The sequence below is a fragment of the Littorina saxatilis genome, linkage group LG9 (assembly GCF_037325665.1).
Source record: "Littorina saxatilis isolate snail1 linkage group LG9, US_GU_Lsax_2.0, whole genome shotgun sequence".
In the NCBI taxonomy this organism is placed as follows: domain Eukaryota; kingdom Metazoa; phylum Mollusca; class Gastropoda; order Littorinimorpha; family Littorinidae; genus Littorina; species Littorina saxatilis.
In genome coordinates this window covers 55,770,262-55,784,323 of record NC_090253.1, presented here as the reverse complement: position 1 = coordinate 55,784,323, position 14,062 = coordinate 55,770,262, and the positions used below count along the sequence as shown (strand labels likewise).

The 14,062-nt window shown below is 41.0% G+C and overlaps 1 protein-coding gene across 1 annotated transcript in view; it reads right to left on the bottom strand.

Annotated features, from left to right (window-relative positions):
* Positions 1 to 9,045, bottom strand: part of LOC138976523 (cartilage matrix protein-like) — a 47,843-nt gene extending 38,798 nt beyond the window's left edge. Inside the window, exons 1-4 of the mRNA XM_070349385.1 lie at positions 8,728 to 9,045; positions 5,128 to 5,389; positions 3,234 to 3,494; positions 1,612 to 1,686 (exon numbers count right to left, since the gene is read on the bottom strand). Coding sequence (XP_070205486.1) covers positions 1,612 to 1,686; positions 3,234 to 3,494; positions 5,128 to 5,389; positions 8,728 to 8,928 — 799 coding nt within the window. The 5' untranslated portion in view covers positions 8,929 to 9,045. The remainder of the gene's footprint in view (positions 1 to 1,611; positions 1,687 to 3,233; positions 3,495 to 5,127; positions 5,390 to 8,727) is intronic.
* Positions 9,046 to 14,062: the final 5,017 nt, after the last annotated feature.

The window sequence follows — 14,062 nt, the reverse complement described above, 5'->3', positions numbered from 1 at the left end:
AAAAAAAGATCCCTGCGCTTAGAACTGTACCCACGGAATACGCGCGATATAAGCCTCATATTGATTGATTGATAAGGCCTGCGTCATTATTTTCTATGTCACTTCTTGTTTTATCTGTCGTTTTTATCGATGACGCTGTTTTAAAGAATTCCTTTCCTTTCTTCTGTTTTGCCACCAACATTTTTCTCAAAGATTGAATTCTTTCGTCCAAATTCTGCATGTGCAGGTGTAGTTTTTTTGTTTTTGTTTGTTTGTTTTGAAAAGACAAAATCATGAAACTATGAGTCTTGTGTTACCTCTGACTTTTCAGAAAGAAAATTCCGTGGCGGTTGCATCTACTTCAGGAAAAGAGCTAGGACAACAAAGATAACTAAAAACGCTTAGGCAAAAAAAAAAAAGGTCTGTTTACGGTAACATAGGCCAAAAAAATAGGGTCGGTAGGACGGAATTTTTTTAAAAATTTTTTTTTCTCCAAAAAAACATATTTTTACGTTATTTTGCCAAAAAAACAAGATTTTTTTTCTTCCCCAAATGCCAAAAAAAAAAGTCTAGGGTCGCGCGAAAAAACTAGGGTCGGTCGGGTTACCGTAAACAGACCTTTTTTTTTTTTGGCCTTAAGAAAAATGTCTGAGGTCCTCATGAAAAGCTTAAATAATATTATTTATCCTACATACGTGAGAGAGACACCCGTGAGATAATAATCGTTCAAATCACACGTGTGTATATCATGTAAATGAGGTCATGTCAAGCAAGTCTGATTTTCCACTGCTTATGATGCCAAAGTCACCGAGACAAACGTCATTATAGAAACAAAAATTGCGCTCGCTAATTACCCTCGATGAATCTTTAGAACTAACACGTCACGCCACACTTTCAGAGTGACGTTTCTTTGCTTTGACGTAATAAATTGCACGAGGCTTTAGAAGAGATCGAGGTTCCAAATCAAGCGTCTTCAAGTTTAGCTGCGTCGTCTGCAAGACATTTTCAGTAAAATACACGTAAGTACAGTATGTAGGATAAACAGAATACTACATGGCTTGCTGTGTCGTACCAGATTTACACTCGTTGCTTTTTCAAATAGTGAACAGCTCGCTTTCGCTCGCAGTTCAATATTTAAAAAAACAACTCGTGTAAATCTGGTACGACACAGCAAGCCATGTAGTATTCTCTATATAAACCAACAACAAATCCGTTTATCGTGCTTTAGACAATACAAACATAGTATTTCAGGACGCGAATACTGCATGATCATTGCAAGGACGTTACACTTTTGGAAACTGAGCGAGTGTGAGTTTATTATCATACTCAACGCACAGCGTTTGCAATGGATCGTCGACCAGACGAGGAAAATAAAATGCACAGACAAAACACTATGCGCGTGGAGTATCGGACACAATTAATACAAAGAGATACACAGACGAAAACACCATTGAAAATAGAGAGAGGGCGAGAAAAGGAGAGAGAGAGAGACAGAGAGAGAGAGAGAGAGAGACAGAGAGAAAGAGGGAGAGAGAGAAAAAAGACAGACAAACAGGCGGACGGACGGACGAACGAACCGACAGGACGATGCATAGGGAAAAAAAGAAAAAGAAAAAAGTGTTTCTCACGTACCTCTACGCACTACATCCACCCATGTCGTTGTCGTCGACATTGGTGTAGTTGTCGTTGTCGGCGTTGTTGTTGTAGCTGCACATTAATAATAGATAATCATATTCTCTTGATTGATCAAGTCTAAAACTGGCATAAGAACTGAGCTTCATTGATATGGCACACAGTTAAATCCACAGACTAAAGCCTCATGCTGTTTGAAGCGAACTGTCCTAGTGTACATACACCAAGGGTTTGGCCGCAGACTGAACAAAAAAGATTTCACCGCTGACTGATCAAAAAAGATTTGACCGCAGAATGATCAAAACAGATTTCACCGCAGACTGATCAAAAAAGATTTGACCGCAGAATGATCAAAACAGATTTGACCGCAGAATGATCAAAACAGATTTCACCGCAGACTGAACAAAACAGATTTCACCGCAGACTTAACAAACAAGATTTGACTGCAGACTGATCAAAAAAGATTTGACCGCAGACTTAACAAACAAGATTTGACTGCTGACTGATCAAAAAAGATTTGACCGCAGACTGGACAAAAAAGATTTGACCGCAGACTGATCAAAAAAGATTTGACTGCAGACTGATAAAAAAAGATTTGACCGCAGACTGATCAACCACAACAAAAATCAACGATTGTTTTAACTAATGTTTATCCACTGACGGAAACCTAGACATCATGCAGTTTGAAATGAACTGTCTTTGAGTGCATACAACATGTGTTTGACATAAGACAACAGAGAAGATTATTACCAATTGATTGATTTTAAGTCAAATTTGAATCATTCTTAAGGCGACTGAAAAGCATCGCGATAACTGATATCAGTTGACTTTCATTACTTAGAGAGTAAGTGACCGAGTACGCACAATCTAATGATGCAAACCATCGGAGAAGAAAACAGCACTTCCTGTTAATTACAGACATGTTGAAATATTGTTAAATGGTAGCGAAAACCTTTCTCTTTGCACTAACAAGCTTGTTTTTGAAAGTGTCCAATCGTTTATCCATGAATCTGGTCGTTTCTGTTGATTTGACTCAGTACCCATACTCAAGCCAACAAACCTTATTTTATATGCATTTTTCAAATGTATATTTAGCGAGCTACTGCTTACTTGCCACAGGACTATGGTTTGTAATGTACTATGTATATTCTTATTTGTATGCGCTGCCAACTTCATCTTTTATATGTACCTACCGTTTTCTCCTCCCTCCTCCACCCTCCCCCCTCTTCCTCCTGCTAGCTTTTTCTTATTCTTTCTGATTTACTTTAACTATGCTCTTCTTGTAGATAGTTCAACAATTGATAAGTATTGCTTGTCCGACATCATATTTGCGTTATTTTCCAACTACGTAGGGCGCGTAATATAAGCGTTTGCTTGAGTTCGTGTCCCTATTGTTTATCGTTGTATTTTTGTATCATGTTTGATTTAATAAAACATTGTTTAAACCAGAAGAAAACAGCGTATTGTAACACTGAATGACGAATACTTTTTGTATAATCCAAAACACGGTAGAAGTTAAAAGGATTGACTCATTCTTGCCCTTTTATGCTCTCCCAGTTCCAGGGCCGACACGACACACATTCTAAGAAGAGCTCGCCAGAACAAACGGAAAAAAAACTTACTTGTAGTGGGTGTGGTAGTAGTAGTTGTTGTGGGGGTCGTTGTCGTTGTTGTCGGTGTGGCTGTGGTTGTCGGTGTAGCGGAAGTGGCGGTGGTGGGAGGGAGTGTCGTAGATGTTGTTGTCGTAGGCGTTGTCGTGGGCGGTGGTGTAGTAGTGGTAGTGGTGGTTGTAGTTGTTGGTGTTGTTGTAGTTGTTGTTGGTGTGGTCGTTGTTGTAGTTCTTGGCGTTGGTGTCGTTGTTTTCAATGTGGGTGGCTTCGATACTGCAAAGAGAAAATGTAATATGCCATGACCATGAAAGGGTTTCTGTTGGCATCAAGATACCGTACCGTCTTTCTAGCGCAAATGACCGTGCGCATTAAGCAACACGAACATATCAAGTTTTTCACCTGAAATCAGAACAGCCGTTTTATTCTTACACGTTCCAAAGGAAAACCCACAATAAACCTCAATTCATTTCAAAAGTTGATGCTGGGGTCGTTAAGAGCTGATTTCCTCGCAAAGATTTTCAACTTGATACAGCCAGCTCACCAGAAACGTCAAAGGCTGCACTAAACGGAGGATTGTGATTGCTTGCGGCACTATAGTTTTCACATTCAACACCAAATGTGTCGATTGAACATAGGATTTATGTCTTTGAGCCATGTGATGCCAGAGACTGATTACAACTCGCATATAGGCGGCTGGCGGACCTGTGTTTGTGAGAGTTCAATCATAAAAAAAAGAATTCCAAGTAATACGGATCGAAACATAAATAAACATTTTGTTTTGGGCCAACATTTGACATTATTTGTATACAAATCTCGACAATCAGTGTTCACCTTGACCACTAGCACGGTATCGTAAGACAATCGCTGTATCGATCGGTGTATGTACAATGTCATATTTGTTTGTCAAAAATGCAAATGTATAACATTATGAATTAATGAATACCTATATTTAAGTATTTAAGTATTTCCAATCTCCGGTACCTTGACATTCTTGTTTTTGTTTTGCTTGTGCTCTTTACATTTAGTCAAGTTTTGACTAAATGTTTTAACGTTGAGGGAGGAATCGAGACGAGAGTCGTGGTGTATGTGTGTGTGTCTGTGTGTGTGTGTAGAGCGATTCAGAGAAAACTACTTGACCGATCTTCATGAAACCTGACATGAGAGATCCTGAGTATGGTACCTCCAGACGTTTTTTTTCTTTTTTTTGATAAATGTCTTTGATGACGTCATATCCGGCTTTTCGTGAAAGTTGAGGCGGCACTGTCACGCTCTCATTTTTCAACCAATTTTGGTCAAGTAATCTTCGACAAAGCCCGGACTTTGGTATTGCATTTCAACTTTCACATTTAATTAATGAGTTTACTCATTAAAGTTGTCATTAAAATCGAATTTTCGAAAACAGATTTAAAATTGATTGCATCGTATTCTTCATCAAATTCTGAATCTAAACATATATACATATGTCATGTTTACTCTTAAAATGTGATCACAATTAACGAAAATAGATTAATTAATCTTACGATTAAAATTTAAGAAATCGATCCAAAAATGATTTCATCTTATTCTTTATCATTTCCTGATTCCAAAAACATATAGATATGATAGGTTGTATTCAAAACAAGCTCAGAAAGTTAACAAGAATACAGAAAAGCGCGCTTTCCTGCTTAGCACAATACGCTACCGCGCTAATCTGGCGTGTCAATATCACTACGTTTTGCACGTGGAAGGTGAGCGATTTCCTTCACGCGGGGATTGACGAAGCTGTACTGTCTTGGTGAAAAAATACAGTGCGTTCAGTTTCATTCCGTGAGTTCAACAGCTTGACTAAATGTAGTAATTTCGCCTTACGCGACTTGTTTTGCTTGTTTTTGGCTTTAAAAACAATCCAGGTAGCATTAATGATTACCTTGGCAAGTCTTGATGGCCAGGATTCTCTTGAGCGAGTCGAGTGCGGTGTAGCCGGCTACCTGGAAGAAGTACTCGCCAGAGGGCTGGGAGGCCATCCTGCTGAGCTCTCGGTAGTTGACGGCGTGGCCCACCCCGATGGCGAAGAGGTGAACATGGCTCCGCTTGGCGCGAGACGCCTCCATCAGCGTCCTCAGCATGTTGCGTGATTTGCCGTCTGTGATGACTACCACCACCTTGGCTACCCCTGGTCGGCCTCCTCCCTGTCGAGACATCATAGGAGACAATGAATATAATTACAGTCCAGCCTGACCACCCCCCGAGCGGTGGCTTTTCCCCCGTTATTCATGCCCCTTATGGCTCTGCCGTGACGGCGTAAAACTTAATTTCCCTCTGACCACCTCTTGAAAGCGACTACTTGACCACAACCACCTACATTATCCAAGGATCCCAGACGATATTATCTTCTGCATGATTCCCCTTTCCTAAGCGACCACTTGTCTATAACGAACACTTTTGAACGGTCCCTTGGCTGGTTGTTATGGACAGTTTTGACTGTACAGTGGAACCTCCCATAAAAAACCCTCCTAAAAACGGCCACCTCTGTTTTCCGACCGATAATGTATAAGCTTTGCGGGCGAGCATGTCTGTGATAAAACAACACATCTATATACAGCGATAGCATGTTGCGGGATTTTACTGTTTGAGATGAATGTCCTCGTGCAAAACGAATTCAAAACATATCCAGAGGATACAATACAATACAATACAATAACTTTATTAATCTCTAAAAGAGAAATTGCATTGCTGAGCTTTTGTGTCCGTAATGAAACATACATAAAACATTCAAAAATAAACATTTGTTCTTTGTCATTCATACATTCTTGTGTTCTTATACATTTCTTCAATTCATACATCAATATTCTATCATAATTATGTACATACATTTATTCTCTTTTAACAGTCTGTCTTCAAACGCATCTCAGAGAGGGAGGCTAGAGATTTGTGTTGTGCCATAGGTAAAATCATGTGCTTAGCTTAGGTTTTACACACACGCACACAAATCCTCATTTATTTTCGCTTGTTCAGTGGACAGCAGAGAAAGTAGGCAGGGTAGATGTATTCGGACAATGATTGCATTCAAGTCTTAATAACCCAACATGGAGGAAGGGATATTCTATACAACGGCTACCGATTCAGAGTAGGCAAAATATATGGCGAGAATGCTCACTGGAATTTTATCTGAGAAAATGCCTTCGATTCGGTTTCTGTTTGTGCGCATGCGTATGTGTGTGTTTTGAAAATGTGTCATATCTTTGCATGTTTATATATCTGCATGACATCGAAACACTGAACAGCAGCAATTTTTGCATGGGCGCATGACAAAAAGCTATTTGTGCGAGTTCTGATAAGCGGGAACAAAATGACATTCACAGCAAAACGTGAATAACAAGGGAGTAATACGGGAGGCGGCGAATTGGAAAGTGGCGATTCGGGAGAGGCCGATTCGGCCGCTTCCCTGTGAAAAGGAATAAACATGTTTTACCTGCTATAGACCATTGCCCATTTTTTTTTATTTTCATTTTCATTACTTTATTGTCCCATCGCTGGGAAATTCGGGTCGCTTCCTCCCAGTGGAAAGCTAGCAGCAACGGAGTCGCGCTACCCAGGTGTCTGCGTGTTTAGGTGTATTCAGCCACCTGCACTTATGGCAGAATGACCAAGGTCTTTTACGTGCCATTGTGATGACACGGGGGTGGGACATGGCTTCCGTCTCTTGGTCTGCACATAAAGTTGACCCGTGTCCGTCCCGGCCCGAATTCGAACCTGCGACCTTTCGATCACAAGTCCAGTGCTCTACCAACTGAGCTACCGGGCCCCCCCATTTGTGACGGGGGAGGAGGGAGCGGGAGTTAGACTGTGAAGAGGATATAAAGCCATCAGGATTATAAACCTTTTCTTTTCTAATTTGTATTTGTATTTATTTATTTAATTGTTTATTTATTTATTTATTCATTTATTTATTAACTTATATATTCATTTATTTATTTTTGACTGATTGATTGATTGATGGACTGACTGATATATTGATTGATTGATTGATGGACTGACTGATATATTGATTGATTGATATTCATTTATTAATCTATTTTAATTGATTTGACATTATTTTTTTCTTTCTTCGAGAGGGGTGGGAGGGGGAGGTAGGGGAGGGGGGGGGGGGTGGGGGGTGGGGGTCGCTGTTAGATGCTAGGACTTAACAACGTTTTCAGCTTTCTTTTGGTAACATGAAGAAAAGATCATCACAGGGTATACGTTAAAAAAAAGATAGTTTAATCATCAACATGTCCTCCCTATAAGGCTGGAAACCAGGTAGTTTCTTTAATATGTGGCTCAAATAATCGGTAGGAACGGCAGTCAAGATGGCTCCATAGGATCTTCGCCATTCTTCACAGTACCCAGCACTTCTGTTTCCGTAATTACCATAATGCTGTCAGTTCAGCGGGAAAGCATATGCCGAAAAAAGCCCACCAATGTTATCAATGGTCGCCGTTTCCCAGGATACTGCTCCTTCAAGCGGAAGAATAAGAACGAGTCAAATACTTCGCTTTCTTGAAGCAAACAACAATGATGACCTAAATACCCCGCAACCTTGAAGAGAAAGAAAAAGGCAAAATTCATCCCATGCGTAAAAAAAGAAAAAAAGTCCCAGTTGCTCTTTTAAAAGTAGAGATCATCATCCCAGTACTCCCAGTCTCTGGATGTCTTGCCTATTATCATCCCAACGATTAGAACATTCTTCCGTCACGCCTCTTTCCGCCTCGATTAGATTAGTCGCAAACAGCACGACCAGAGAGCCTTCTCCCACTCTGCTGCCGTTGCGTGGAACTCTCTCCCTTACTCTATCCGACACTGCCAAACATTCTGTTCCTTCAAATCAAACCTTAAAACACACTTCTTCACCCAGTATTTTGATTAATTTTATTTCAACATGGTGCATTTTTGAATCAGGTGTTTGAATGTTCGAATGTTTTTGCCTGTGTTAGTATGCTTGCAGATTGTATTGATGTAGTGTTTGAGTTTCGTTGTTCACTTGTGTGCTGAATGCTGCTGCACATGCTTTTGCTTTGCTTTGTATGTATTATGTATGTTTTCATTGTAAAGCGCTTTGAGAATGTAAAGCGCTCTATAAATCTCCCATATTATTATTATTATTATTATTAGTGAAAGGGAACTGTTAAAGTAAATTACAGCGTTCGAGAAAAGTGGACAATGACGAAGAAGACTCAGTGGGAGATTGTGTTTGTTTCCTCAGACTCCGGGTCAAGACTTTTTACAGGAGGTGAGGCCAGTCCCCAGCTGTTCAGCGGCGAGACTTGGTATGCGTGCGTTAATTCGCGTGTGCGTGAACGCACGTGTGCGTGTATGCGTCCGTGGATGCGTGGGGACATGTGTGCGTGTATGCGTCCGTGGGTCCGTAAATGCGTGGGGGCACATGTGTGTGTGTGTGTGTGTGTGTATGTGCAAACGTCCATGCATGCGCATGCGCGTGAGTTGGTATATGTGCGTTTGTGCGTGCGTTTCTTCTATTCCAACTCACTTTTGACTTGAACAAGTAGGTCCGCGTATACTTGAGAGCCAGATCTGTGGCCGTGGAGTAGCCGTGGCTCTCACGAATGTTCCGTATGGCTCGCAGCAGCGCGGGCTTGTTCAAGTATCTCTTCAGGTTGAACTGCAGGTCCACGTGGTCGTTGTATGTAATCAAACCCACGCGCGTGGCGTTCTGGCCGATCTGGAACATGGAGACGACGTCCTCCACGAAGCTGAGCTGTCGCCGGAAGTCTGGGCCCCAGATGCTGTTGGAAGAGTCGAGCAGGAAGGCCACATCGGCTGGCTCGTTGCCGCAGTATTCCCATGCTGCTTCTGTTGGGGGAAAGGGAAGATAAATTATGCAGGTGAGGCATGGAAGAGAAGGTGGAAGAAGAAGAGGAAGCAGTACAAGAACATCAAGAACAACAAGAACAACAACAAGAACAACACGAACAAGAACAACAACACCAACACCAACACCAACACCACCACCACCAACAACAACAACAACAACAACAACAACATATAAAAGAGAAAAGACAAGACAAAACATTGAATGGCCAAAAATAACAAATGGAGAAAGTGACGGATGGAGAGAGAACGGGGTGGGAAAGTGGTGGGATAGGGTGGAAAGGGTACGTTAAAACCAGATCAGAGACGAACAAAAGAAGAAGATAAGAGACAGGAACAGGCACACAGACAACGAGACAGACAGACAGACAGACAGACAGACAGAGATTACCACACGGAGGCAACGTGGAAAAAAAAACCACAAAAATACTAAGTAAAACTAAAACACTAAAAAAAATACAAAGAAACATAGGGAATAATAAACAAGTCGACGAAAGCATGCACAACATCAAGAAAGCCTTAGAAAATAACACCAAAATATGATTCGGTCAAGAAACACTTTGAAGGCCGACGCCTGCAAAGGAAACAATTACAAACAAATCGGACCAATGGGGAAAACACCAACCGAGGAAGGAAGAGATACAGGTTTTCTCTCACGGGGGAAAGAGGTCAAGCGAATTAATTGGACAAAGAAAACACCGGTGCCGAAGGGTCCAGCTTCTGTAATTGGTATCAACCACAACAGGTACATTTTATCAGTATGGAACATGTTCAGTTCGGGAACAGGGGTTGGAGAGGGGGGGGGGAGTGGTGGGGGGGGGGGGGGGTCCTAGGGGTTCCGATAGCTCTTAGAGTTTCATAGTTCTCACCATGTCTGTATAGTGTATGTATTAGTTACTGTGATACCAAATTGTCTTACCCATGTATGTATGATGCTATGCGCCAGTGATGTATGAATGCTATTTATTTTTGTTTTTATCACACAGCAAGCTGCTTTCCTCGTGTATTTTTTATGTTCATTCATGTATTGTACACTTGGCAATACATTATCTATCTATCTAACAACCCTTCAGTCGCGGCATTGAACATGTGTTGACTAAAAGCAGCCCTACAAACTTGGGTGGGGACAGCAGTTTTGTTTACGGTGAAACTGCGGCAGTCGTTGAAAAGACATGTAACATTGGTAAATTTGAATATGTAAGGTAGGTGCTCAGACCTTTGTACCTAGTCTTCAAGGGGACACACAACTTGTATGTCTTCCTCCTGACGGAGCTTTCGCTTGGAAACATTACAAACCTATCTGCAAACATTACGATTCTGTGAAATGCTCAATACCTGTACACTACCTCTTGGCGGTCAGTCTGTATGTCTTCAAGAAGTCACTTTTCCCTGTTTGTCCAAACACACGCCTAGTCAAACTCAATTCCGTCAACTCCATCTGAGATCGGTGGACAACTTAATACCCTCGGCTGAAAGAAACAGAAACGTTTTCGTTGACTTCTTTGTAGCCATTCTTCCTGTGAAGAGATTGTCTTCGCCATTTCAAATTTGATCAGTCAGCGGCCAACGGGGGTCAGTTTGCTATCATAATATTGACCCTTTCACTGCAGGGAAAGCAGAACCTGTTCGACCTCGACCATTCAAACCCTACCCCTGCGAGTATCGTTTTAGTCTCGGCTAGCCAGCCAGCAGTACTTGAGAATTGGTGTGTTCCATAGAGCTCGGATCCAGTTGATTGCGTGTTACGCGAGTGATAGTTTAGTTTTTAAAGAGACACTTTAACAATAACATTGTTGATGTGTAAATCACTCAATGTTATGTGTTTTGAGAGTGTGTTTTTATGTGATGGTATTTGTATATATACTAGTCCAAAGAAAAAAATATGTTTGTCTTAATACATTCAGATAATAAAGTTGTATTGAATTAATTTGAATTGATTTGAATAAAAGTTCATTTCAGTCCTTAATGCCGTTTCCAGATAGTTTCTTGGCATGCAGATAAAGAATTAGTATTTCTTGCATTGATTGATTTTCTATGTTTAGTACGTCACACGCATTCTAAAATACATCAATGCAACTTGAAAACCGAATAGAAAGATGTCACGTGAATTTAAATTGTTGAAAAGACACAAAATTAATTTGATTTGTTTGTAGCAATAATCTTCCAGCGTATTCATAACAGAAAAGATTAGAATACATTCTATTCGCCACGTAGTATACAAACGCAATGGATCGTTTTCACATTTTGTTCCCCTTCTTTGAGACATGTGACGTCAGAGTCCGACTAAAACTCGTATTCAAGCGGCTGGCCGAGACTCATAAAGAAATAAAGATAAATCTATAACTACAATGGATCGATGCATATTTGTATTTGTATTTTAATTTTGCATACCAACATAAAACATTAAATCCCGACTCTCATTGTTTAACCAAAACGCTAGTGCTGTCTCGCAGAACAATGCCTTGTCTAAGTTTTTGCCAAATGTCATATTTTAGTCAAATATGCACAACAACAAAAAAACGGATATGAAAAGGACTGAACTCTCACTCTGCAATACGATCCAGTTTCTTTCACACGCGTTCCCGTTTAAAGTCACGTTGTCGAAGGGTCTTGCTGACCGAGACTCGTGTCCCACTGTCACAGCAGGATACACATGTCACAGTTGGGGTTATGGTAACCGAGACCCAGGTTTCTATTGTAACCGAGACCTAGGTCACTGCATGTACTAGCAAGCACTAAAAGGCTACTCAAATAAAATTATGTGTGTGTTCGCGGGTTTAGCACAGGTTACTGTTTGCAAATTCAGCGGTCGTAACTTGAACAGCATGGGCTTTTTCATACCTGGCTGTTCAAGTACAATTGTGACCCTCCACCACGAAATGAGTCGCATGTCATCTCACGCGGTTCTGCGCTAGGCATGATATAAGTAACAGTGTGAGGGTCACCATAGTCACAGGCTTATAACTCGAAAAGTTTTCGCTCTTTTCTAAAACGGTTTTCACCACTGGATAGAGCATAAAAAACTCTTTTAGAAAATGTAAAAATATGAACATCATGAAAAGGTGACATGCGACTCATTCCGTGGTGGAGGGTCACAATTGTCGACAGGGCTTACGGAAACGCACTGAGTGCCCTCTTGCCTTTCAATATGACTACTGGGCTATTTACTTTGTATTTTATGCTAGTGAATGCTGCGTTGTAAGTTGATGGCCAAAGAAACTTTCTTCTGTTAGAGCTATAGACATTTTATTCGTTCGGTTTTATGTTCTCCTAACAGTTGTTGTTGACTCAAAAGAAACTCTCAGAACAATAAACCATATTATTTAATATATGTGTTTCTTTGTCTGGCGTTTCTTTCTTTATTGATCCTCACTTGCCTTCCTCTCTGTCTGTCTGTCTGTCTGTCTGTCTGTCTGTCTGTCTGTCCTCCCCTTCTCTCTCTCTCACTCTCTCTCTCTCTCTCTCTCTCTCTCTCTCTCTCTCTCTCTCTCTCTGTCTCCCTCCCCTCTCTCTATCCTCTCCCCCACTATATCTTTCTCTCTCTCCCTCTCTCTCTCTCTCTTTCTCTCTTTGTCACCCTCTCTTTCTTTCTATCTCTTTCTCTCTCTCTCTCTCTCTCTCTCTCTCTTTCTCTGTCTCTCTCTTTCTCTCTCTCTCTCTCTCTCTCTTTGTCTCTCTCTCTCTCTCCCACTGTCCCTCTCCCTCCCCCCCTCTCTCTCTCCCTCTCGATCTATCTCTCTGCCCCACTTTATCTTTCTTGCATCAAACTTCTCCTCCACTCTGATGACCAACACAATGACTTTGAGCAATATTTTTCTATTAGTTCAACGAGCAAACCAACTTAAACTGAGATAAAAAAAAATCTCTGCGCTGCTCGCGTGCATACAGGTAGGTGTGGAACAACATACTAAACACGATACACAGAATGCTAAATGGTAAATCATTCCTGTAAGCTATATGGGATTATGATGGCTCCTAGGTGGAACACTGATTAGCTAGACTCCATAGTACGCCACGACAAGAGACGTAAATGTGTGGAACTCTGAATGTTATCTTGATACACTTCGGGCTTTCAGCGCTATCTTGATAAGCGATCGTTAAGATATATGAAGCGAATGCGTGAATGTACGTCGAAACACGGAATGATATCTTAAATTCAGGTGGAATTCTTAGCCGTAACTCCAAAATGATGCAATCTGAGGATTTAACTGATGTGAATGTGTGAAAGCACGTCAAAGTCTGAATGCTATCATAGATGAACTTGCGATCTGCGGAGACAAATGAGAGGAATGTGTGTGTGTGTGTGTGTGTGTGTGTGTGTGTGTGTGTGTGTGTGTGTGTGTGTGTGTGTGTGTGTGTGTGGATGTTATCTTAAAGGTATAATATCTAAGAAGAAAGGTCCTCAGATCGCTTCCAAAGTTATTATACGTTATTTGCGTGTTTGACCAAAATATGACATTTTACACAGATCGAGACAGTCATTGTTCTCCGAGACCGCGATAGCGGTCGAGGTGAACAATGACTGTCGAGATCTGTGTAAAATGTCATATTTTGGTCAAAAACGCAAATAACATTTATGTATCGATCGAATTCCTTTCAGGTACTATGACTTTGTTGTTGTTTTGACGATTGAACGAGCACACACACACACATGTATGCAATCAAACACATAAGCTTCATATTTGGGCGTTTCAGGTTGACCGAAACTTCAAAGGAACTACAAAACACACGTCATGTACTGACTTTGTTGTTGTTTTGACATTGAACAGCACACACACATGCAATCAAACACATGACGTGTGTTTTGTAGTTCCTTTAAAGTTTCGGTCAACCTGAAACGCCCAATTATAAAGTTTTGTAGGCCTCTGACGTCACATGACTCAAAGAAGGGAAATCCAATCTCCAATCGATACATACCATAAGATTCTGCGTGAAAAATACTGCCACCGCTCAGTAGGACGTACGGCCTTCACTTTGCAAAACGAGCAAGTGTT